General features: G+C 44.9%; 1 protein-coding gene across 3 annotated transcripts; it reads left to right on the top strand.

Annotated features, from left to right (window-relative positions):
- Positions 1-739: 739 nt before the first annotated feature.
- Positions 740-25,771, top strand: akna (AT-hook transcription factor). Of its 3 annotated transcripts, none has more exons than XM_076284795.1 (24): positions 740-935; positions 3,210-3,306; positions 5,844-6,351; positions 6,614-6,836; positions 7,381-8,563; positions 9,389-9,695; positions 10,461-10,535; positions 13,206-13,356; positions 13,615-13,739; positions 13,878-13,937; positions 14,314-14,432; positions 16,238-16,397; positions 16,945-17,147; positions 17,728-17,895; positions 18,138-18,411; positions 18,615-18,715; positions 18,958-19,238; positions 19,732-19,894; positions 20,864-20,998; positions 21,215-21,351; positions 22,249-22,374; positions 22,556-22,666; positions 22,980-23,139; positions 23,541-25,771. In XM_076284795.1, exons 3-24 carry the CDS (start codon positions 6,082-6,084, stop codon positions 23,785-23,787), a joined length of 4,779 nt encoding a protein of 1,592 aa, XP_076140910.1. In that variant the 5' UTR covers positions 740-935; positions 3,210-3,306; positions 5,844-6,081; the 3' UTR covers positions 23,788-25,771. The 3 variants fall into 3 exon arrangements, with proteins under 3 accessions (XP_076140910.1, XP_076140911.1, XP_076140912.1); XM_076284796.1 differs by lacking the exon at positions 740-935 and adding an exon at positions 1,105-1,240; XM_076284797.1 differs by lacking the exons at positions 740-935; positions 3,210-3,306 and having other exon boundaries at positions 5,614-6,351.
- The last annotated feature ends 80 nt before the right edge of the window (positions 25,772-25,851 follow it).

Genomic DNA, 25,851 nt, shown 5'->3' with positions numbered 1-25,851 from the left:
TACTCATCAGCCAACTGACAGACATCCTAATATTGATATCGGAAGGATTAACTTTGTGCAATTGTAACATCCACTTGATCCTGAGATTAATCTTGGACACCTCAATTGCTGTTCTCAATTGGGTGCACATGTAGGCCTACAGCATATATAGCCTTGGAATATTATGCTGGAAATTACAGGAAAATGTCATGCACAGGCTGTTTAAAACCATTTTGCACAGTTGGTGATTCTCAATCTACCGTCTCCATCTAGTGGTCAAATCCAATTCTCAGCTTTAACAAAACCAGTCTAGACCACCAAAATTAAATCAGACAGCCATCTAGTGGCGTTAGCTTTAATTGCTGTCACAGTCTGTCAACAGCATACATTTTATGATTTTGTGAGATTTTGAAAGATAGGCTAGGCTACTGACGGCCAAAGTTAGATTTCATCCGAATTTAAAAATACTTTGAATGCAGTAGTCACTTTTAGGGTGCTTACAAATAACAGGCACACACGCACATCTTTCAACTGAGTTGTGAAAGTAGTTAGTCCACGTCAATCAAACATTAATCCTGCCCACAGCAGCAACCAGCCAATCGGTTTCGAGTTCGAAGCGTCGTGTTTATTTTATGAAAGATTTCATCCGCCCCCCGAATCACAGCACCGCGTTCGTTTAGTTATTTGAAAAAGAAAAAAAGAAGTCTTCTCATGTAAAAGCGAACGCTGCCACTTTACATTTCCTGTAACACGAGGAGAATCTAAGATTATGATAGGACTGACCTAGACTATCCTATGGTTAACACTAACAGATTAAGATGAAAACTGTTGGTGTTGGCAAGAACAAGAAGTCAAGCAAACAGTTAGACTAGTAGTAGAAGCTAGTAGGCGGCGGCGGCGGCGGCTGCTGTGCTGTGCAAGACAAAGCTACGACGGAACCCTTACGTACCTTACGGGTTAGTTAGTTTTAATTTTAAACAGTAACTACTGTAACCCTATTACATTGTTATTTAGATAAAAACAAATGCGATTAGCAACATTTACTTGCATGCTCTATTGTAAGTGGAGGCAGTGCTGGGCCACCTTGAAGTTTCGACAGCATAGGAGTGGGAGAGGGAGACGTGCTCCGCCAGTCGCTTGGTGACATAAGCTATCGTTAGGTTGCGTTAGTTTGTGTACGGTTCACAAGGCAACCATGAGACCATCACTGTGTGTGTGATGTTTCACTTGCTATGAGGACTCTAATGTGGTGTCTTAAAAGGTAAAGTAAGGTATAATGTATCATTTAACTGGTCGTAAGGAGAGTTGTGAAATGTTTTCGAAGCTAAGTGAAAGTTGCTATGATTTACTATTGCTGTGATATTTAGGTAGATGACGAGCCGCAAGATCACACGACTGTAATTTCAAGGTTAGCTAGGTGATTGTCTTGTTTAGCTTAATAATAGCCCCAGTAGAGTCAAGATTGTTTAATCAACATCTGGGGATGCAAAATGCAACATTTGAGTTAGCTTGTTAGCGATAACTTAGTATAAAGGTGCTTGGTAGGGATATCCTAAACGACTTCATATTTTGTATACCTGTAACATCTTGAATGAAAAATAAATGTCTGTTCTTTGTAAAATTCATACATGAGTAGGCCCCAAGTAGGACATAGCCTACTTTCAAATGTTCTTCCCTTCCCTGTGATTTAAATCATAGTCTGGTTTAAATATCCTCCAGTCATGGATGATTTCTATACATTGGAGATACTATTTAAAGTACTTGTTCCTACGTCGTCATTCTAAAATCCTTTTGGCCTAACTTAAGAAACTGTTATGGCTTCACAAACAGGTAGCCTAGACCTAGTTACTGGGAAGGTCTTTTAATTAACACGAAAGTGATTAATGTTTCTCGGACCAAACAATCTGAATCTACTTGATTTGAGAAAGGGAGTAGGCCTAGTCTTTAGTCTTTCAGCAGAGAATGAGCTCTTGTTTGTCAAAAGTGAACTGCTTATGTAGGCTATTCTTCAAGTGATTGGCTATAGGCTATTGGGAGAGTGACATTTTTGTCTGTGCTTTTGTTAACCTGGTTTTGCCAGCCTATTGGAATGAGTGTCCGTACTACCACACTGTGATTTAGGCCAGGTGTCAGCAAACAGGATCAACCCATAGAGGTGGCAATCATTTTGGTAACAGATATTTAAAGAGTAGGCCTACTGTGGCTATTCTACTGTTCCTAAAGTTTGGTTGGATTGAATAGAATGGGTGTTTCATTGACCAGAAGAAATACCACTGACAGTGGGTGTTACATCCCAATTTCTAGTGTCAGTAATGCGAAGGAAACCTGTCCTTTGCATGGAATATGTGAGGCAGCTGGATAGCCTACATTATTTCACATCCTGTTTGCACATAGACTAGAGCTAAAGTTTTTAATTTTGAATGGATCTGTTTATTGTTTCATCATAATTAGTCTGTTGCAAGATCAGTAGCCCATGTTGCCATAGAAAATGTGCACTTCCTGTGATTTTGTAATGGCGACAATGTGACATATTTTAATGCCAAGTACTGTACTCACTGCGATATTGACATGATTTTAGACCCCAATCAGTCAATGTCTTTATTTAAAAGAAGTTTTTTAAAATCATCATCATACCTCACACATTTTTCTTGTTTTGTGTCTCTGCTTTCAAACAAACCCTATATGGCTAAGTTGAGCAAAAGGTGGGCTTCATTGCCAACAAGCACCTATACTGTGCCATAGTTTGTCCTGAACTGGTTTGGTTGTGTTACACTGCAGAGTTTCCATATACAATGTGTGTATACTATAGTAACCATAGCAGACCAGTCTGTGTTTTTAGTGAGTCTGGCCTTATCCACCCCTTCGTCTCCTAAGCTGATTACGCCCCGAAGGCCTTCTGATTCGTAACTTCCACATGTCCCACAAGTCTATCTGGGAGCTATGCATTCTTCCCACCAGTCTCTTGGCCCAGGGAAGCTGCCGAGTTGCTGTCAGAGTGTGGGGGAAATCAGAGTGCAGTTACTGAGTCTGACAGGTGGGGAGTTCCTGTGAGCCTCTGGAGGAGCGGGCAGGCATCTAATTAGCCTGACTCGGAGACACGCACCGGCTGCATTGCACCCTGGGGATTAGTGTCCAGCCAGAGCTGTGGGCGGTGATAGACACTGCGAGTGTGTTATCTGTGTGTGTGGGTGCGCACTGACATCTCGATGTGCTCTGCGTTCCTTCGTCAGGAGGATATCCCAGCTCCTGCGGAAGAAGTGACTCTTGCAGACGCAGCCAGGACGCGAGGGAAGTGGTAATAAGTTGAGGTGAACACCTGCTTGGAAGGTGAGTGCTTGTGCTAGCCTACATGTGCTGTACATGATCACACTGACAGTGGATTATAGTTATGCTTGGCTTAGAATCATCTCTCGTCAATATCTATGGGTTAGTTACTTGTTGCACCTTCAAGACTGTAATATAGGCCTAGTTGTCCATGGAATTTGGTAGGCCTACATTCCAGTCCAGCTGTTCAAAAATGTGCAGCACGTGCAGCATCTTATAAGTTATTTATTGGCCTTAATAACTGTAGTAATCAATTCTTACTTACATTAGTGTCACCAAAAGTGTCACCCAAATTCAATTAGAGACACAATTTCATGCACATTTCATGCTACATAGGGATTTGGAAATCTTATGTTACTTGGAACACTAATCTTATATATCACAGTCACAGAAAAAGTCTCAGTAAACCAGTAGCTTTAAAAATACAAAACAAAACAAAACAGCATGTTTATCAAGTAAATCTGAGTATTTTATTTTGCATGAGAAGAAATGCTTTCTTTTAATCCACACTATCTCAGTGTAACTGTTGCATCTCTGTAGTTGCTTACGAAAGGACCGTTGGTCTTACAGCCTCTGAGTGAGAGTGCCATTTGTTCTCTCAAATGGGTTATAAAGGCGAGCCTGTGTGTGTGTGTGTGTGTTTGTGTTAAATGTTGGTGATGCATCCATGTATCAGATTAGTCACAGCACCCTCCGCTAATCTTCTTTGGCTAAGCCGGGGTGTTGGACGTTGTCGGAGAACCCCCCATTTAGACTAGTGTTTCAAATGAGAAATGAGGGGAGTAGGCTAATCAGTCTGCCCTCCACTGTCTTTGAAAGTCACACTTGTCCTCTGTAGGCCTGATAAGGACCTGCTGAGATTTCAGGGGGTCACTGTCCTCTTATGTTCTCTGCCTGCACGTTGGTAATTGGCATCTTTGTCAGGCATTGTTTGTATAATATAGGCTATTACATATTTATTAGATATTATTATGATGGTGTAGCTACAACAAAATAAGTGGAGTAAATATTACAATACTCAGCACATTGTTCTGTTGAGAAAGGTGATTTAAGGTAACCTAAGGAGGGTAAACGGGGGTGGGGGGGGCTGTCTTGGAAGAGACCCAAATCTGTCACTACTGGCACAAGTCTCAGCACAAACCTGCAGACTGTACCGTTCAGTTTTCACATCATTACTGTGGATCATGTCAGTGTCAGACGATTACCTTATGCATGCACACACACACACACACATACCACATACATGCATCTGTTCTAAGACTTATTGGTATGTCATGACACTTAAGAAATCCACTTGGTTTGATGCAGAGAGCAGTGTTTCCCACACATTGACTTATTTGTGGCGGCCTACCACAATATCAACATTGACCACCACACAATGATTTTGCATGTTGTACTTTAAATTGGATGTAATTCATTCATTGTAGAGATATGTGCACCTTTGCGCAGCCTCCCCTTGTCTCTCAACAAACCTACATGCATGTTTAAAGAAAACATTAACAATCCTGCAATTGTTATCATAAAAGTCTGGCTAAGACTGGCTAAATCGTGCTGCATCATAACCACGCTGCGCTAATTTGTTAAAAACTGTTAATTCTGCAAACCTACCACCACAAATAGAATTCAATTCTGGGGGAAACACTGAGAGAGACATTCAGCTGGCTGACAAGATTTAAAAGAGATTCCAAAGTTAGTAGGTATCTTTTTGCATTCAAGAGTAGGCTATTGTCTGTCTACTGTGCATCCAAAGTCCTGGTGTGACTTTCCCCATTCCAATAAAAAATACAAGCATATCCGTATTATTTTTCCTTTGATGATGTGCTGCTCCAGAGAAAAGCTAAGAAGTTCCTTTCCCCGCACTTGTCTAAACCTCACTTCAGTTTTCTTGAGGCAGAGTGCCATGAATGCTGATTGGATGGAGGCAGATTGCTGCATTGAGCTCTTGGGCTTGTCAGAGTAACCATTGTTGTTCTGTGGTTGTCATGGAAACTATCCACCAGTGCAAATTCGGGGTTCTAGAACAGCTTGCCCCACACAACAACCTAACAAATGTCACAAAGGATAGGTCTTTGTGACACTAAGTTCTTTTAGACAGTTTCAGACTAAAAATCCCAGTTCATTTACCCATATCAGCAGGTATGCATTACGTTTCAAATTGTTCAGCTTTATTGAAATTACTTTAACACTACTCACATTTGAATGTCATTATGTTGTCACCAAATGCTTCCAAGGTGAACTTGTGAGTTGTGAGTTCACGTTTTGATTGTTGAGTTTTGATTTAGACAAATATTCAGAAAAGATAATTGAGATTGCTTATGCACAACTGTGCGCTCAAGCGAGGTATGACAGCTTGTTGATTAATGGCTGACTGAGTTATGGTGATGAGAATAAGCATTTCTCCTTATTGCAATTGGATAATGTTTGTTATTGTGGTCATTGTCAAGTGCAACCTCTTCGATTTTAAGAGGCTGATGAGTACACAAAGGAGCACATGAGTGCAGCGATAGAGATAGTTTAATTCTGTGGGTATTTCATTTTAGGGTCCATATCGCAGCTGGAAGCGCCCTCAGGCCCTGCTGCTTTGAGTGGACATTTGGGTGGACGTTACCCAGCCTGACTACTCAAGTCTAAACGGGGAACTCTTCCAGCCATGGCTCTTCCTGTTGCCCCGAGTCCTGGGGCCCCATATGGCAGTGGGACTATGAGAGGACAAGGGGTTAGACAAGTGAGGTAAGGAAGGAAGAGGGGGGAAACTTAAAAGAAAGAGGGAGGAAGAGAATGGAGAGGAAAAGGCAGAGCATCACTGCTGGGGAGCTGGAATGGACCCCGGCCCCAGAGCCTGCCTCTCCTGCCAGCCCTGGGGGGTCGGAGGCTGAGCTGAGCTGGGAGGGAGGTGGAGGAGAGGAGGAGGATGAGTTCCAGAGCCAGATGGATGAGCGGGGGATCATCGGCCTGGAGGAGACCCAGGGCGAAGAGCTGATGTTGGGGTTGGGAGAGGAGATGGATCCAGACGAGGATGACTTTGGCTCGTCCCCCTACTTTGAGAGGGTGAGGACTCCATGGTCTTTGTTTTATAGTGTTTTCAGTTTGCCGTACAATCTACATGCAAAACATCATTACAAGAGCATATTAGATATTCTGAAGAATGGCCCACGTTGAAACATTATTAATATTTACCATGTAAATTCCATATATTGTAGGATATATATTTTAGCTTTAATATGTAAACCAGAGAACTAAAGATAAGAGAAGCAACCTTCTGTGCTATGACCCTCTCCACTATATGTGTGCAAATGGTGTTTCCCACCAGGGATCCCAGGGAGAAGGGCACGAGTGGGGTCTGGGTGAGGAAGAGGAGCAGGGTTTCGGAGAGGAAGAGGAGTGGGATGAGGAGCAGGAGCAGAGCGGCATTTGGGACACGGGGACACCCGAACCACACAAGGGTCCCCCCATGACTCTGCAGGATCTGAGCTTTAACCTGAGCGAACTCCTGGACTCTCCTGCTGGAGAGGACACAAACACTCCATCTCAGCGTGAGTTAAGTAAGGGATAATGGCCATCGAGGTGTCCTGATACAGAATTAATGGACGAGGCTGAGACAAAGAACTTTCCTCCGACAAGTTCATTAATTCCATGTCAGAACACCTTCAAAGGCTGTTATTCTGCTTATACCCTGGTTACCACTCATGTATGTAGGCAATAGGCATGTATATAACATACAAAAAAACATACAGTGTAGGATAAAAAGAAGCCGACCTGTTCAGTTTGTTGTCCTACTTTTTTTTTTGGTTCAGTGGGTTTTTGTTACCATTCAAAAGAGCATTGACATTGAACGCTGATTCAACTTTTTTTTACCAGATCTACTTCAGAAGTGTGCTGACATACAGAATTAGTAACCCCTGTCAGCCAATCAGAAAATATTTTCAGTCCAGTCCAGTCTGGATTTGCGCAGAGTCTAGTGCTAACATCATGATTTCCAGATAGTTTAAGAAAAAGAGTAATTTGAGTACTGCTTAACAGTCCAGTGTTCTGTTTGAAGTTGTCGCTCAATTTTTGTTTTTGTTTGTTTTCTTACAGTTGAGGATAATTCTCTAGAGGGGCAGGACAGTTTGACTTTGCAGGAAGGCTGGACTGAGGATGAGAGACAGCATAGAGTGGGAGGTGAAGGTGACGTGAATAGGGTGACTCAGAACCGGAACAGGAACTGGACTCCCTCACATAGACAGATGGATACGACTGAGGATGAAGTAGCTGATTCTGAGTGGGAGGAGTTCCAGAATGTCCCAGCCCCTCAAGTCAGAGCAAGGAATTCTGGGTCGAGACAAGCCCACTGTGACTCAGAATATAGGACTGGATCTAACGGACCAAAAAGTTCTGACAGAGAGAGCATGAAGATAGACCAGCTAGGCGAGCAAACAGGTTATCACTTGACCCCAACACCCTCCCCCAGGAGAAGTCCACTTGATTTTCAGGAAATTCCTCAGCCTTCCCATTCAGTCTGCAAGTCTGAACTCAGCCTTGGACACAGGAACAACTTAGGGCTAGAACCAGGTCTTAGTTCATCAATTTTACCAAGAAATCTTCCAACAAACTCCTATGAGGAAACCAAGCGTTCCATTCAGGGAAGCCCAGAGTCTTCAGATGCGACATTTTCTAAGGCTGAACTCAGGGACTCCCCATCCAGATCATCTCCTAGCAGGCCAACTCATCATAAGAACCGAAAGAACAGGTTTCCAAAGGCAGACCTTCATGCTGGAGGGGAGATGGAGGAGCATTACCCACAAGCCTTTGAGGACTTGAAAGGTCCACAGAAGGTTGTACATAACATATCTGGTTTCACAAGGCACTCTACTTCCCACACCCCACCTCCTTCACCTCACCCTGTTCCTCATACAGTTCCACTGATCTCTCCTCCTTCCCACCTCCTGCACCTGTCCATGGAAGATCCTTTAGACTTCCCTGGGATTCAGGAGGAGAAGTTTCCAGAAGCTTCCTGCACAGAGAGCCTCCCAGACTCTAGTGTGTATCCTCCTCGACCAACTCCATCTCCTCGAAGAAACCAGTATGATTCTCAGGAAAGCCCACAATCCTCAGCTCCTGCACCCTCTAGGGCTGGACACAGGAAGTCACCTCCCCACTCCTCTCCAGACAGGACTCATCATAATCATTTTAGGAGCCCAAAGACCAGCAAGATTGAGAGGAGGAGGCCTGGTGCTGCTGCTTTCAGCACAAGCCCTGCTGCTAGCCACACAGATGTCAGGTAAGCCTTTTCATTTCAGAGTTTCCCTCTGTGTCCTATGGCCGGACATGCAACTGAAGTAGAACCTAAGCTGCAACAATTGGAAGTGATACAAATGGAACTGGCTAAACCAGATGTGAGAGCAATGCATATGCATCACACATATTCTAAAAACATAGTCTTCTTTTTCTGTATTTGCACTCTGCAGTGTTGATAGTAAGAGTAAAAGAGTAAAGAGTGAAGAGTAAAATCTGGTCATAAAAGGTCAACATTTGTGCGAGGGTAAGGCCATGTTTGATGGATCACCTGAGCTAAGTAGTACTTGTGATTTATTCATTGCTGACTAAAAGTTATCTCAGAGAAAACCTTTTCAGAACTTTTTTTGATTAATATTTTTCTCTGGTAATTTCACCTCAATATATCTAGTGTAGAATCGTTACTAATTAGATGTTTGATAATAGGCTTCTGATATGATTAGCTTGCTTTTTCCTAGAGATTTCACTCTATTTATATGGGAGCAGGCCAGAATATAAATGAAACATTTTGTATCAGCCTTGGCTTGAGCCCATCATACTATTCTCTCTTGATCTGCAAAACTCAATCTTTTTTTGTGAATGTTGTCACTTAAATAAACCTCATAAACTCACTGATTGACAGTGCAGAAAATCTGGGACTCCAAACTTAATTCAGTTGAGGGCTTCTGGAATCTGTCCCAGTGTAAACAGAGGGAAGTAGCTGGGCAGAGCTGGGCTTTAATACACAATGCAATACTTGGCCCGAGCTTTCTTTGCTGCATTTATTCTCTTTGCACTCCTGTCAGTGCACTGAATCATTTGTCCTCACCAGGCGAGGGAAGCTCACCCACCCCTCCCCCGACTTCTCCAAAGTCCAGCCTCGGGTCCACTTTCCCAAGACGGGCTACAAACCCCCCAAGAGCAAGCATGCTGTCCAGCAGGATGGCGAGCCCCCGGAGCCCCTGATGGTTTTCAAGTCTCCGGCGGAGATTGTCTGCGAGGTGCTCCTGAGCAGCAGCGAGGACCCCCAGGAGTCTCCAGGCCCCGGCGACGGTGGGCCCCATGGGCCCCTGAACCGTACGGTGCCCGAGGGCTTCCGGGACCCTCAGCAGGCCACCGCTCTGATGCAGCAGCTGCAGGTATGTTCTCTGTGATCTCTGTGACCGGGACTGTTTCACCTGTGTCACACCTTTCCAAAGGTTCACAATGGCACCCACTTCTTCTGCCTCCCGTATCAACTGTTTACCTTGGAAAAATGAACAGGTCTGTGGTTTCATTAGCATTAGCATATTTTATACACAAATACAGACACACCCAAAAACACACACAAAGTACTGTTTCATTAAAGGAGAAGTTTTACAAAGGTAAAAATACTTCAGTATTTTCAGGGACCCTCTCCATAATAGCAGCATAGATGTGTAATGGTTATTTTGAGGCTAGCTAATGGCTTAAAAGAGTGATTTACTTTGACCTAGTGAAGCTTCCCCCAAAGGCTATGCTATATGTTATTCAGTTGTAAATGCATACTCCGATCTTAATCAAAACTGCACAGATTGACGTTGTTTTGGAAAATTTAGATTCATTATAATCTACAGATAGACTCCAGATTGAGTAATTCTGAACTTTTCCTTTAATGCCAAGTGCCAGACTTAAGTTTGAGTATGAAACAAGGCCTCAAAGTGTTGGCAGTGATGAAGCAGGAAAATTGCACCTTGGAAAGAAGCCCTTCATCTAGACATAAACATTTAAACTTGAATCTGTGTGGTGCCAGTTTGGTTTCCCAGTAGTACAGCAATTGGCTTTATGCAATATTTATTAGGCCGTCTTCAATTGTTTGGGATTCAATAGTTTAAACTTTCTCCTTCTTTTTTGTTTGTGTTAAACTGCCTTAATCTTTCTAACAGGAGGATTACAAAAGACTGCTGACAAAATATGCTGCGGCAGAAAATACTATTGACCGACTGCGCTTGGAGGCCAAGGTTTGTTTATTTGTGTGTGTGTGTATGTGCGTGTGTGCCTATCTGAGTTTGTGGGAAGCTGTGTTGTCATGTGCACGGTCGTATGCTTGCATATTTACATTGCAAGCGCACATGAGTGGGTTAATTTAACTTCATTCGGCACGCAGCTTCTACTCCAGCCCCTCATCTGTCCGTCTCTTATTCACTCGATGTGCAGTGTCCGTTGTCTCTGGAGCCCTCACACCCCCCTCTTTTCTCTCCCTCTCTCTCTCTCTCTCTCTCCCCACCCGCTGCGTGCCACTTCTTGTGCCTGTCGTTTGATATCGTCTGGGTTATTTTTAGCTCTCCCTGCTCTGCATCTGAAGCTGTGGCTGCCCGCCTCGGCACAAAGCACACACATACGCACGGCAGCCGGACTCTTTTGTGTGGCCGCCCACCACTGATTACAGCCCCGGTGAGAACCACACTACCCCTTCTCCTCTGGAGGCGACATCCAGAGAGCAGGCACTATTTTCGGTGTGTGGCCTGGCACTGACATCCCCCTTTGTGGTTGCGGAGATGCAGTGAAAATTGAAGGCCCTAAAAATGTTTGTGTATGGGAAGAAAAACATGTGGATCCTTGAGTGAAGACATAAGGATTGTGAGGGGAAGAAGTCTAGTAAGCAGTGTGAGTTACAGTAGATATGTGAAGAAAGCCATCTTAGGCATAATTGCATTATATTAGCCTTGTCTTGATGTGGCTCCAAGTGCTAAATGTTTTGGCAGAGTGCAAAGCTGCCTTCAACGCAATCGTAAATGCTACAGGCCTTTCCAAGTGTGTTTTTGTCAACGCTGTGCAGACATCGTGTTGTCATTGCTTCCTGCTGGCCTATTTGAAAGGCCAGAGAGAATATTAGCCGCTCGGCTGACCATTGGCATGTTTACTAGCTAATTTGCCCTAATGGTCCTGATGAGGGAGGTCATCTGATCTGTCCTGACTTTACCAGACGAAGGAGTGAAATCATATGAGCTCCGGGGGCCATTCCGCAGCACATGCCTGCATGCGGCCGACCAGCAGTCATGTGCTGCCGTGAGGGACAAACAGGAAGTGATGTCATCAGTCTCTGTCAACACCATTCATGCTGAGTAACTGCACCAAACTAAAACTCACGCACAGTAGGCTGTAACTGAACTCAACAAAGTGACAAACACAGTAGTGCCTTTGCGTTTGATGTAAGGTGTCGAGTGCACTCTACCTGCTGCTCAGAGCGACGCAGTTCCACACGCTAATTAAATCCAGCTTACCTCTACACCTTTCCACCTCTTCTCCTTGCCTCTCCTCCCACCATCTGTCCCCCTGCCACTCCAGACAGACTAGAGTGGGACACGAGTGAATGGGCCTCCAGTCTAATCCCTAAACAGCACCCCTCCCCCTCACACACACACACACACAGCCTTTCTTCAGTGGATGCTGAAGGAGACCGGTTTCCTGCACCTGACAAGTAAGCTGAGGGGCTGGAGCGATCTGAAAAAGGAGCATCAGAAGGAGTTGTGTGTGTTGTTGCTGTTGATGATAGTACTGGTAGTTGTTGTTAGTAGAGTGAGTAAGGCGGCTGACGCTGCAGTGCCTCGGCGTGGCAGGTAGGGGGCGATGTTGACTGGTAGGCAGGAGGGTCACTCAGGGGTGAGTGGGCCTGTGATTTACTGTCTGCCACAGGCTTAGCAGGGGGAGACAGTCACACAGTGCCACCCTTTGGCTCTGTCTGAAATGTGTAGAAGTGTGTCTGTATGTCTGTGTTGCTCTCTATGTTACTACAATGTTGTACATGCATATTTGTACGCATGTTGTGTGGATGTGGGTCTGCACATGCATGAACAAATGAATTGATTGTGAACGTCAATAGATAGATTGTGTGTTAATGTGCATGGTAGTGCGTCACCGTAAATATCCAGAATATGTCATTCAGCAGTAAAATACTCTTGGGTGTTATCAGCCGCACCAGGTCTCCCATGACACTGGCTGTAAACTGTCCCCTTCGTTTGGCTGGGTTTTATTAGCCAATCAGAGGGTTAGCTGGCTGCAGAGGTCTATCTGCCTCATCTCCTGCAGTGGTCACTGGGAAGCTCTAAATCACTGCGGCACAAAGGCTGTGAGACTGGGGTGGGGGCAGGGAATATAATTTACAGCACTGGCCCTCTGCACGCACCCACTCTCACTACACAGCACACACACACACACACATTCACACACGCACACACCAAACACACATGCACAAGGCATTCCCACTCTTCATGCTGCACTGTGCATACAGCTTCGCCATGCATGCAGACAGACTGTGGCGCTTGCAGGCATTTCAGATTTGATTTTCAGTCAAGCTGATATAAGAGATTTGAAATACAAAAAAAGATGGCTGCAAGATAAGATGGCTCATAGAAGGCATGGTGGAAAGACGGCACATAGCAACCAGTGTGTTAGCAGCACAGTATGGCAAAATTCCAAGCCAGCATTGGGATTGAGTCCTGGGTACTCAGTGCTCTTTAGTCTGCTTGAGGAGCTTCAGACTTTGCTGAGTGTTGTTGAAATTGCTAATTGGCTTGGTGCTGTGCTGCTGCTTTTCACAGTCTGCAGTTCACTATGTTCCAGAACCTTCCCCAGTTGCCTGGAATGAGCTGTGATGTGTTCTCTCTCTTTTTTTTTTAACTGGCCTGCAGGTTGGCCTGTACTCGGACCCGCCCAAGCCAAGCCACTCCGTCCAATCAGGGTCCGTGAAGGAGGGGTCAAAGGTCATGATCCTTAGTTTTCCTCAGGCTCAGAGGGCTGAGCTGGATGCACCTCAGCAGACTCTCCAAAGGTCAAACTCAGGTAGGGGTCATCATCTCGAGTATACCAAGAAAATGTGTGCATCCATGCAGAAATCTACTCCACAGACTTTATAAAGACTGTTGGTCTCACTAGAGTTTACAGTCAATAATAGCAGCTTAAATGCATTGAGTTATTTGACGTGGTTATGTCCCCACACATTCAAAACAGATCTATGAGGGTAAGAAAGAGAACCATAAATGACCACACAAGTGCTCTCTCTGAGAAAGGGTTTAAAGGACTCTTTGGTCGTTATTGTAGATCATGCAGCCGTGTCCCCTGCCCGGCCCTCCTCCGTGGACTCGGTCTCCAGACAGAGGGGTCTGCGTGCCATCGAGCAGCTCACCACAGCCCTGCTCTCTCAGGTCCAGAGGTTCCACCTGCAGGTACCCCAACTCACGCCACCCCAAAACTGCTGAATCTTAATATCCGAGTGTTAAAAAGGCTAAGGGCTGTACGGGTACTAGTTAGCCCCACTCTACATAATGTGTCTCAAAATTGAGAGGTCTTTTTTTCTCGAACAGCTTGACACATTTGAGGAGCTCCTGAGAAGAGGTCAACTGAAAGCCCATGAGCAGATGAAGGTAGATGAGCTGTAAATGAGAGCTGCATATTAATACACCTGTACTACCGATGTTGCTCTATTGCTGCATACCTACAGCTACTGACAATTTGTCTTGCTCTATCAATGAAACCGTCTGTAGTATGTACTGAACATAGCATAGTACCTAGTTTTAATGGAAAGAGAATGGAAAGAGAGTTTAAAAGAGAATATTATAATGAAAGGATGTTGAGTATAATGAATGGTGCAGTGATGAGGATGGTGATGAAGGAGGTGGATGATGAGGAGAAAGATGATGTAGACGTAGATGATGTAGATGATGGTGGTGCAGTGTAGTAGGCGTCTGGAGGTGTTGTCTGATGTGTGTTGTGTTGTGTTGTGTCGTGTCGTGTCCTCAGGGCCTGCATGAGCTGGCTCAGGGCCAGGAGGCTCTGGAGAGTGCCTACCTTGCCGCACGGGAGGAGCACAAGTTCCTACAGCAGACAGGAAGCAGGCTCACACCTTTTGACCCAAACAGGTAAGACCTGTTGGTGTGTGTGTGTGTGTGTGTGTGTGTGTGTGTGTGTCAGGGTTTCCGTTGTCCGGTAATTATCGGACATTGGCCGAAAAAAAAAATGAAATGTCCGACAAAATTAAATCTCTCCGGTCAAATTGTCCGATTGAAATTGGCTAATAATCCCGTCCCCCTAATGCAATCTGAATTTGAGAATAAGCGTAAAATGTAGGCCTATATTAAAGCAAGAATACCTCCTCTGGCTATGTTTTTAAATGAACAGGCTCTACCGTTTGAGTGAGATGGTTCAAACATGGCCAGGCCCAGGCAGACTAGCCTTAAAAGTTTTTTCAGAGGCCAGACGCGATGGATGATGATAAATTGGTAACGTCTGAAGCCTCAGATGTCCGGTCAGCTCCACCACCACCAGATAAAAAGCAGAAGTGTTGGGCGTATCTGTCGGAATCAGTGACGCTGGAAGTAGAGTTGCGGGGACCGAGGTGAAGTTAGTTTGATATTTGATATACGGTCGGGGACCGAGGTGAAGTTAGTTTGATATTTGATATTCGGATATTCGACAGATATTCATTTTTGCATTCTGCATTGGTTTGGAGTCACTAGGTCATATGGCTTGGGAGGTATTGAAAAAAGGAGACCATTCCTTATGGGAAATAATGTATTTTCTTTAAAATATTCATATAAAATACAGTGTGCATACAGTGACTATAAAAAGAGGTGTGTCCGATGAGTCCCATATAGGATAACTATTCTGCATTGGTTTGGAGTCACTAAGTCACATGATGTCAAAGCTATTGACAAAAAAGACTATGAAGGTAATTCAGAAGGTACTTTATAGACGGTCCCTAAGTAGGTCGGCTGGGAGCAAGTAGACAGGTCATCTGTTTGTACATTGTCTGCAAACACGGGGTGAAAACGGCTGCATTAAAAAAATGTTTAATATCTGTCGAATATCCGAATATCAAATATCAAACTAACTTCACCTCGGTGTTGCGGGGGGTGCGGCCGCACCAAGACAAGACTTGTCATTCCCCGTGTAGACACCCATGGACATGCAACTGTGTTCTGTACCCAAAGCATATGCTTTCTCTGTCTATGATCTGCAGGGTTAGGGCCTCCTCGACGAGGAGATTGCTGGTCCGCGGATAAATTCCGAATCAATCAAATTGTATCATTGAACCGCGGACCAAAAGAAAAAGAAAATAAACATTTCCCAGAATAGGAAATTTTTCTTAATTTATTGTTATCAAATAAAGAGGCATAGCCTTAGGGTTGTGAGCGCTCATTCTTGTGTGTGCGCATCTGTGCAAACAGTTGAACCACTGGAGATAATGTGGGTAGCAGCAACGAACAATGTAACCTAACGAACGAAGCGGATTCTTGCTGTCCATGAAAACATAGATACTGGCTAGATCTTGTTAGGCATATTTAAGTTAGGCTAATGAACATGTTGCATTCTATACATCCTGATCATGTCATTCTTTAAGCTACATAGCCTGTCTCCAGTTTTCCTCAACTTGACTAATTAAGAAGCGATAATAGGATATTTGACCGGCATATCATCAAAATGTCCGGAAAACGAAACCTCTGCCGGTCACTTTGACCGGCACCACTTTTTTCTAGCGGAAACCCTAGTGTGTGTGTGTGTGTGTGTGTGTGTGTGTTAATATGTGTTTGGGAGATATTTAACCCCTGACTGGCAGAAGATTATTGATGTTTTTTAGTACATTGAGAATCATTTAGACTGGTTGTGCACATAACTAATTAATATTGCATGCACAGTCACACGAACATATTTCTGTACTTCACAGGGACCTTGAAGGACAGATCTTCCAGTCAGGAATGCGATTGGACGAGCTGAAGGAATGGGTGGAGCAAACCCAGCAGTCCTCGCCCATGTCCGAGCCTCAGCCCTCTCCACATCCGATCTCCCTGAGCCCGAGGGAGAGTGACACGCTGCCACGCCCACAGGTAGTCTCTCCCGCCACTCAACCCCCCCCCCCCCCAACGGAGAGCTGTGGTGCACAACACCACAACAAGCATCCAGGACCGTTTCCCCTGGGTGTCAATTATGCCTCTACTATCTCTCTGCCATCTCTCTACTTCCGTCTCTTCCTCCCTCACACACACATACACACACACACACACACACACGACACACTCACAACTGTGGGCACTGTAATTACTGTGACTGACTGAACTAATGGTTACAGTGAAAAGAACAAACCATACTTAGTGTGAACACCGGGTGGTGCTGTTGTAGAGGTGTGAAAAGGGGAGATCACATTTGGTCTTACAATACTGCATGATCTGATCTTTATGTAGATTTGATTTGAATACAGGATCATGCATTACTGTATGTATAAACTTTGCTGTGAATACCCATCCATCAATTACGAATACCTTCAAAAACTCAATATCTTAAGATCACTTTAATAGTTCCCCTCTCTCTCTCATCTCTCTCTCTCTCTCTCTCTCTCTCTCTCTCTCTCTCTCTCTCTCTCTCTCTCTCTCTCAGGGTCCAGTGTGTCGTGTGGGTGTGGGAGATCAGATGACCATCAGGGTGGAGGTGAGCTCAGTGAGTGGAGCGAGCGAGCGAGAAGTCGACATGGAGGAAGAGGAATACGAAGACGAAGAGGATTCCCTGCCTTCTCTCCTCCTCCGGCCCCTCCAACAGAAGCACCAGTGCGTGGAGCGGGACTTCAGCAATCTGCTGGGCCAGTGAGTCCACTAAATAACCCACACTACTCCCACCGCACACACGCACACACACACGCACACACGCACGCACACACACACACACACACACACACACACACACACACACACACACACACACACACAGCCACACACAGCCACACACACACACACACACACACACTGGGCATGCTGCATAGTCATCAAGGGCAGGTGCGCTGTACCCTTGCGTCTGACACTGTGCATCCCTAAGCGAGGCTGCCGAGTAACTGGAGTCTGAACAGCCTCTGGCGCACAACACACCCCGTATCACTCGTCTCACCCACAATGCAAAGCAAAGTCACTGAGAGGGAGAGTAAGCACAAGTGGAGCAGGAGGAAGGACAGAACAGTGTGGTCATTATGCCTGTAGGGAATGGCTACTGGGCTTGAAGTAAGGTTACTGGACACAAAAAAATGTAGTGTACGAACCATTTTCACATATTTTTTTTCTTTTTTACATTTTTGAATAGGGATTGGAATTCTGCTGAAAAGTAGAAGGGGTATATGCAGTGAGGTGGTAAGGTAGAGAAGCAGAGGTGGATAAGTTCTCGTCCATTTTTTAGGTATCAGAGTGTGAAGGAGCTGCCGCAGGTTCTTGACGTGGCATCCAGACCCAACTGGCACAGCACCCCTGACCCAGATGCCACTCCTCTCCCAGGGGATGATGGGATAGAGGCGAGACCACCCTGGCCTAGTGACGGCGAGCAAGGCCAGAGCCGCCCACCTCAACAGTGAGTTCTATCACTTTTTTATATGAGGCAGAATGTTGATGTTTATATTTTGTTTGTTTCTACCTTTGAATTCAGACTGCATACGGTCATACTATTTTGTATTGTGTATATCAGCTAGTGAGAATGAAATATTAAACACAAAGACTGCTCAGAGACTGAGCTGAGACAATAATTGAAGGAAGGTATTTGAATGTACTCTTGGCCAACCTCTTCAGACCCTTACTGATGGTGTCCTTTTCCAGGGGGTCCCTCCCAACGCTGGAGTGTTCCACGGGGCCCGGTGCAGAGTCGCCGCGCGGCAGCCTGGCGGAGCTCCATCTGGGGGGAGCCCCCCTGGAGCGCTGCTCCTCTTACCCCGGTGCTCAGGACGTCTCCAGCCCCAGCCGGGCCTCGGGGAGCAGGAGGTCGGGCAGCAGCAGCCTCTACAGCCTGGGCGACGGGATGGCTACTGCCACCACAACACTCAACAAGAGAACCTACAAGGCCCAGGCCAGAGGTGCTAGAGCGCCCTCTCAGGTCAGTGGTGGAATACTGCTGTAAATTATATACTTGTAGGACCTTTTTGTGTGTGTTCAGGAGCTTTGTTTTAATCAATTCAGTATACCATATTTCAGTGTATTCACTTTAATTAAATTCATTTTCATTTGTTTGATCTGTTATCGTTATTTACACTTTAACCAGTAAGCTGGACATCATTGTTTCTCTCTCTGCTCCTACAGGATGGTCTTCTGTCCCCGGAGACTGACAGTGGCTTTGTGGGCTCCGAGAGCCGCCTGACTCCTGCACTTCACAGTCCTCTCCAGCAGGGGGAGAAGGCGAGGTGAGGGCCTGATTTCCTCAGGCGTGCCATTCTCATTACATCTCACATTTCCCATGTGGGTTAGATCAGGAAAAACAACAGTAATCGAACAGAAATTGTGTGTACACTGTTCTACGCAATGTTTTGCACTGTATCCATTCGTTTATGTCCATGTAATATGTTCCATTTGATAATTTACATGCATAAGTGGTAACCATATTATTCAATTCATATGAATTCTCCCTCTTTCCCCTTCTCTATAGGACAACGCCGCTGGAGGAAACCGAGGAAACTGAGAGTCCCGTGACAGTCACCGACTCAGGGCCACCTCCCTCCTGTGACCCCCAGCAGAGGCCTCCCTCTCTGGCTCGCACCTCCCGGGGGAGCGCGGGCTCGACTGGGTCGGCTGGAGGAGCCCCCACACCTCCGCAGAGGAGGGGAGGAGGAGAGAGGAGGCCCCCTCCCAGCCTGTCTTCCAGCAGCTCCCCCCAGCGCTGGTCAAGGGAGCCGCTACAGGCCTGGACCAGCAGTGGGGCCAGTGAGAGTGAGTACAGGGTCAGGGACACACACGCATAGATCTAGAACAAGACGTTGACTTTAAACTCACAGACAGTCTTACGTTGTAGATGCAGATGTAGAGTCCTCATCCATGTAGATATATGCATGTACCATGCACATGATCAGATAGACCCAAAGTACTCTACGTTCAGCCATGCATTAGGACCAAATCCATGACTGAATATAGAGTACTTCTCACTGTGCTATGAAACCCCTCAATAACCTAGGTTAATAAAAAAAAGACAATAAATGTTATTGAGGGATTTCATAGCAGAGTGAGCAGAGTTTTTGATATCTCTGGAATGTCATAATGATGCCCTGCTTTAGGGTAAATCATTAAAGCTTAGCCACTCCAACTAATCACTTATTACTGGAGTGGCTCTCGCTCTCTCTTTCTCTCTCTATCTCTCTTTCTCTCTCTCTCTCTCTTTCTCTCTTTCTTTCCTGTTTCTCACTTTGCCTCTCTCCATCCATCTCAGCCCACTCCCTGTCAGGACAGGAGGAGAAGGAACAGAACAGCCAGTACTACAGACGAGCGACCAACCAGCCGCCAGTATACCAGCGAAACTCCTCCCTGTCTGCGCCTTATCGCCATGGCGACCACCTCAAAGCCCAAAGTTCTGTCCAGCTGACCAATCAGTGGTGAGTTGTCCGCGAGGGACTGCCATGGCAATGGGTGGCACAAACAAGCAGAGAGATTTATGGCTCCCCTCTGAGTATACTGGCTGGGCTGCTTTCAGCACAGCAGGGGCGGGCGTGCAGAAAAAGTAAGGAGATAACGGAAAAAAGGAGAGGGTGATCAAAAGGAGACGCAGTAAAACAAAAGCTGTCTCCTGCACTGCAATAAAGGCCATTGCTGCAAATGGGACGGTTCACCCAGCGGAGCCAGATGGCTGAGTAGGGGAGGAGGACGCTGGGGGAGACCCAGCTCAGATCTGGAGAAGCCTGACCATCAGAGTGGGCATCATGGTGGAGGGAGGCCAGTCTTCTTTTCTTCAGCAATTTGGCAACAATATGTTAAGATTATAGATTAGTGTCCAAGTTTATTTTTATTAACTTTTTTATTATTGCCGGTACTTTTTTTCACAAAGTATGCAATATGCTGTGTGGTAGTCCGTATGCGTACACAAGTAAAAAGATATTGTTGTCAATAACCTTCCAGAGGTATGTGAAGATGTATATTGATTGATGACAGTATTTGTATGTCATGTCATATGTTGCATCACTTCCTGATGTTTTGAGATATTGAATCTGTTGTGGCCCTCATTCCATTGTAGAGCTGACCTCTTGGTTCATAAGAAATGGAAGTCTAGACTGGAGGTACTTTGAGAACTCAAGTGTGATGCTTTAACCCTGCATGGTGTAAGTGTGTGTGCAGTGTGTACAAGGCATGGTGTGGACTGGAGGTTATGTACTGCAGTGTGCCAGTGTAACAGACCTAGAGTAAACAAAAGCATGTCAAGTGTCGTGAGCACAGGTCTGCATGAGTGGTTTTCCACCAGGTCCCTCAACACTGCTTTTCATCTTCATCGTCTGTTAGAATTTTGGGGATTTTGAAGCCTTACTTTTCCTAATGAACCTTGTGTGCGTGTGTGTCCACCCATGCTGCAGTGAGGCCCTCCAGTCCCTGCAAGTGGAGGTGAACAGACTGAAGGAGTGTTTGGAGGGGACTCTGTGTGTGCCCCTCTCCCCCAGCTCTGAGCCAGCCTCTCCACACAGCTCACCCGCACACAGCACGCCTTACAGGTACACCCCTTACTGTTAGGCCTGGACTTTCAGGACTAGTATCATGAAGTCCCACTACCTATAGACCGACACTGACATGCAAACATTTTAGAGCAGACTGCTACAGATTCTCCGCTCTAGTCTACCAGTATTGCTACAGCTGCAGTTATGTCCTATTCACCTTGGGCATAGTTTTGAAGCTGTATTTTGAGCTGTAGTTTTGACTCTTTCTGTTAGGCCATCTAAGCGGAACAGCAGGAGAGCGGAGGATGGAGAGAGCAACAGAGTGACCGAGGAGGAGGAGGAAGAGGTGGTGGTGGAGAGGAGGACCCAGAGGTCCAGATCAATGTCTATGCCCCGCCCTCGGCCAGAGAGTGAGTGCGACAGATACTTACACTGTGTCCTAACTGCATGCCACGTGAGTGAGCATTAGCATCAAAGTGATTTCTTTGTTTTCAATTAGAATGTCCGAAACTGAATGCGATGCGACACAATGCTGTGCAGCGTGATGTAGCAGATCGTTTTGGGCAGAACTATTGTCGGATGCCCTGTTTCTATTTTCTTTCTTTAGCTTGCATTGTTCTGCTGTATTGAAGAAGAAACATGACGCAATCGAACGGCATATTTAACAGATTCAGTGTGGACAGAGAGCATTCAATGCTATGCAACAGTCGAACACTCGCGTGCAGTTAGGACAAGCTGTTAGAATTGTTAAGAAGTGACTGACCTAGCCTAATGTGAATAAATGGAACTGTAAATGTAGATACAATTAACTTGAACTATTATCATCTACTTCCTGTTTTGTCTAGTTAGCCAAATATGCCAATATGTCAATGCAATGTGTCATGAAAGGACGCCTGTGCATTTCTTACATGTTCCTCCTCAAACACAGTTCTGTAGATTGAGCTTTCGTACATCAAAACTGTACAAAGTGGGTTTGTATCATTTCCAGCCTTAGATGATTCTGGGCATGCCCAGTCTGAGCCCAAACAAGAGATGAGATATACAGCAGTATTCATAGCAGCTCGGAGAGAGAGTCTGACAGTGATTTCAGCAGCACAGGAGAGCAGTGGAGGCCATACCTGTATGACATCAGTTTATTTATGTATTTATTTATTTATTTATATTTTAGAATGTATCTAATATTACCTTGAAGTAACAGGTGTTGGATATTAGAGTCGATAGTAGTTGTTGGCGCTGTGGTGAATGCGGCTGAATTCTGTTGTGAAGTGTGATGGAACTCAGTGTGGTGTTGTGTTATTTGTTGTCAGGCCAGCGCCTTGGGCCATCTGTTGTGCCTGAAGACGTTGTTGATGCCAACCAGAGGGGGAATCTGGGCACTGCGTACCACGGCTGTGTCTCAAAGCACTGTGCCAAACCGGGCACAGCTCAGCCAGGTGAGGAAAGATTAGACAGCTCGTGTTTATTCGGTCTCCTTTTCTCTATATCCCTCTCCGTTGCGTTGTGTATTCTATCTTTTTTCTCTCTCCCTCACCTTCACGGTTATTCTGTCTTTTCTCTCTCTCTCTCTCTCTCCGTGTCCCTCATGGTGGTGTTGTGCGTGTCTCGGTGTTTCAGCGGCAGGTCCAGAGAGGAGTGGCAGTGGGAAGCGTCTCAGTCGCTCGGCCTCCCATTGCCGTCCACTGCGTAGATCCTCAGCGTCCAGACGAAGCACTGCTGTTCAGACAGGTCAGTCGTCCACACCGAGACACTAGAGGGCCCTCCAGCTTTCATTTGTTTGAGTTGACAAATGTTAAACGTGGTAGATGTTGAAGATGCCATTTTAGTTGGTACGGCCATCGAACAAGGTACGGAGACAAAAGTCATCTAGGCCTGACACACCATCCAATAAAGTGAAATTGAATCAGGATGTCTTCATTTTATTAGGCCGTGGGATGGTGGGTTGGATTTTATCATAGCTGATATTGTAAGTGGATTTGCCGGCTACCTTGTGTCTCAATGTGTCACACCCAAGGCCATGTTGTTTCCCCTTCTCTGACAGACCGTCAGGCGGACCGTGATCCCGGCCCGTCCTCCAGACAGCCTCGCCCAGAGAGCTCACCACGCAGGGACGCAGGGCGTGTGTTCCTGGCACCTCCACCCGGCGCTGTGCTGGGCAGCGTGCCCATAGTTCAGTGTGTGCCAGTTTACCCATCCGTGCTGTGAGTGCTAGTCACACACACACACACACACACACACACACACACACACACTGGTAGATGAAAACACAGACTTGCAGACTCATGTCATGTCCTGTCCTGTCCTGTGTTTTATGGAGAGCCGTTGGGGTACTGGTGAAACAGCTCTGTTCAGCATGTCTGAAATGCTCAAGCTTTTCTGTGGTATATGGTGAGATTGGATTGACTGAATAGGAGGTGGAAGACTTGGCCTGCTCGAATGTCAGTCTATCTTCAGACTTGCATTATATTACATGGAATTGATCATAGTGTATAACTTGACAGTAAACCTGCATGCTGTGTGTGTGTCTGTGTGCAACACTTGTACCTCAGTGCTGTGTGATGTGATGTGTTCTACTGCAACACGTCTCTGTCCTCCTCCACAGCTACTACCCCGGCCCCAAGCTGAAGGCAGCCATGCCCATGCCGTACATTTCCGTGGGAACGGAGCGACCCAGCCAAGCCAAAGCCTACCGGATCCGAGAGGGAGAGCGCGGGCGGTCTCTCAGCAGCTCACTCGACCGAGCCATCATCGCTGCTGCAGACATGAAGAGCTCCTCCAAGCGTATGGTGCGCACCATCAGTACTGGCCTCCAACACCAGAGGGCGCTCTCCCAGTCCTGTCTCTACTGATGCAGACTCAGGTCAGAGGGAATGGGCATGTGAAACCTAAAGGCCGAGTTTCATTAGTCTGACACTGAGGATGTCATTGCTGTCGACAAGAACTTCATGCAGCAATGTAAATATCACTAAACATTTGCCAATGGCAGCAAATTGTAGCATATGATTTTTTTTTTTTTGTTTTGTTTGTTTTTGTTTCCTCTCTGTTTACTGTAGCTATAAGCATGTCAGTGGGCAATCTACTGACAGTCATTATTGTCTTATATAGGGTACTCATTTGAGGTAGATCATTAACACTGCACTATACTACATTTTTATTTACCATCATATGAAATAGAAGTTATGCTGCTTTCTGTTCAGTTATGGCCCTTGGTTTGGGTCCATGTCTTCCCCAAAACTATGCTCTTACAGTTGTACAAAAAGTGTGCTTATATGAGTAGTTTTGGAAGTACTATCTCCTTGCTGAATATGTTAATTATTATAAGTCAAGCACTCTGTGATTACAGTGAAGCAAAGATAGGCTGTCCTTTTTTAGAATCTGTGAATTAGGGAGGGAGTACCTGTCCCTTGAGCAGTGGTATAGCAGCCAGGCTCAGAGCTAGTTATAGGGCAGTGATGCTCCTGAATGGTCATTTCCATTTGTTGAAGATTCAAGATGTAGATTTCAGGGTAAAAGGCAACAGTCATGTAACATTTTCTCTCAGGTATACAAAGCATGGCAGCTATACAAAGCTTTTAAATTGATACTTGTAGTTATGTTGTAGATATACCAAGACTTCTTTTTTCACAAAAAAAATAAACTCTTGGGTAACAATTTACTGAAACTCAATATCCTTAAAGCATCATAAACACATTCATAAAGTATTCAGCCATTAGAGCTTCTTTTACCTCTTGATGATGGCAATGATGACATTACAGAGGTGAAAGAAGCTTTATATTGTATTGTGATATATCGAGCTGTGAGGGCTTACACAATTTATCAGTGCAGTCATGACTATGAATAATTAGCTTTATAAACATTTGTCAATTATTACTAAGTTTTATGGTTGCTTATATGAATGAATAGCCCTTTATGGAAGTGTTTACATGCTGTAAGGATACTGGATGCATAGAAAATGTTTCCAACACTTGCGTAACCAGTGTGAGACATACATTCTTCCATCATATGTCTGGAACTCAAATGAGTTTATTTATACATGCAATGACTGTACAGTATATACTGTAAGTTGAATTCCTGTCTGTGACAGATTAAGTTACATCAAGAGTAGGTAATTGGGTAGTAGTAAAAAGAAAATGCTGATCAGAGGTATAACAACTTTATTTGAAACATAGGTGTTTCTGCTGTTCTGATGAATTATCCAACTTTAAACTTTATGATTTTAAATAATTAAATATTGTAAATCTATTTTTCTACTTGATAAATTCTAGATTACACATTATTACTTATGAAAAAAGTCTTAAAAAGGAATGTTTTGGATTCCTGACAATTTTGTTCTTATAAACAATGTTCTTAGTCATCTGCATGTGGGCTCCACAGTCATCTAATGACAAATTAATGATCATTCGGCAAGATAATTGGTTGTGTTTACATACCAGAGCCCATGTCACATTCAGGTGTAGATCTCCATGTTTAAAATTCACCTGTGTATCATGACTGAGTGGTAGTTATAATGTATATGAAGCTTATTTGAAATGTATACGTATATGTTTTGTACTTCCTAATTTCTTCCTGTATATTCCGAATGTTACTCAGTTCAAAATCAAAAGTACTGTAAGCTCTAGTCTACATGATCTCAGCTGTGTTGTGGATCATTTTGTATAAATGGGTTCTTTTGTAACTGTAGCAATTTTTATGGTAAATGAAATAATTGTTTGTTTGTTTTCATGTCATTTATACTCTGTTTTATGTGCCGTCCTGAAGAAAAAGTTGAATGATCTCTTGAAGATGAATTGCTGTGTTTAAAAATGGATAGAATGTATGATTAAAGTTTGAAGTGTTGACAGTGAGGTCAAATGTTCAGTTAAATACATCTGATGACGATGAACTTTATTGTTTTCATATACTTGCTTTAATTT

The sequence above is a fragment of the Alosa pseudoharengus genome, unplaced genomic scaffold (assembly GCF_046254945.1).
Source record: "Alosa pseudoharengus isolate Yale_2024_CS ecotype anadromous, Long Island Sound unplaced genomic scaffold, YU_APseudo_1.1 YU_APseudo_1.1_scf_14, whole genome shotgun sequence".
Taxonomy (NCBI): Eukaryota; Metazoa; Chordata; class Actinopteri; order Clupeiformes; family Clupeidae; genus Alosa; species Alosa pseudoharengus.
This window is presented reverse-complemented; position numbering and strand designations above follow the sequence as displayed.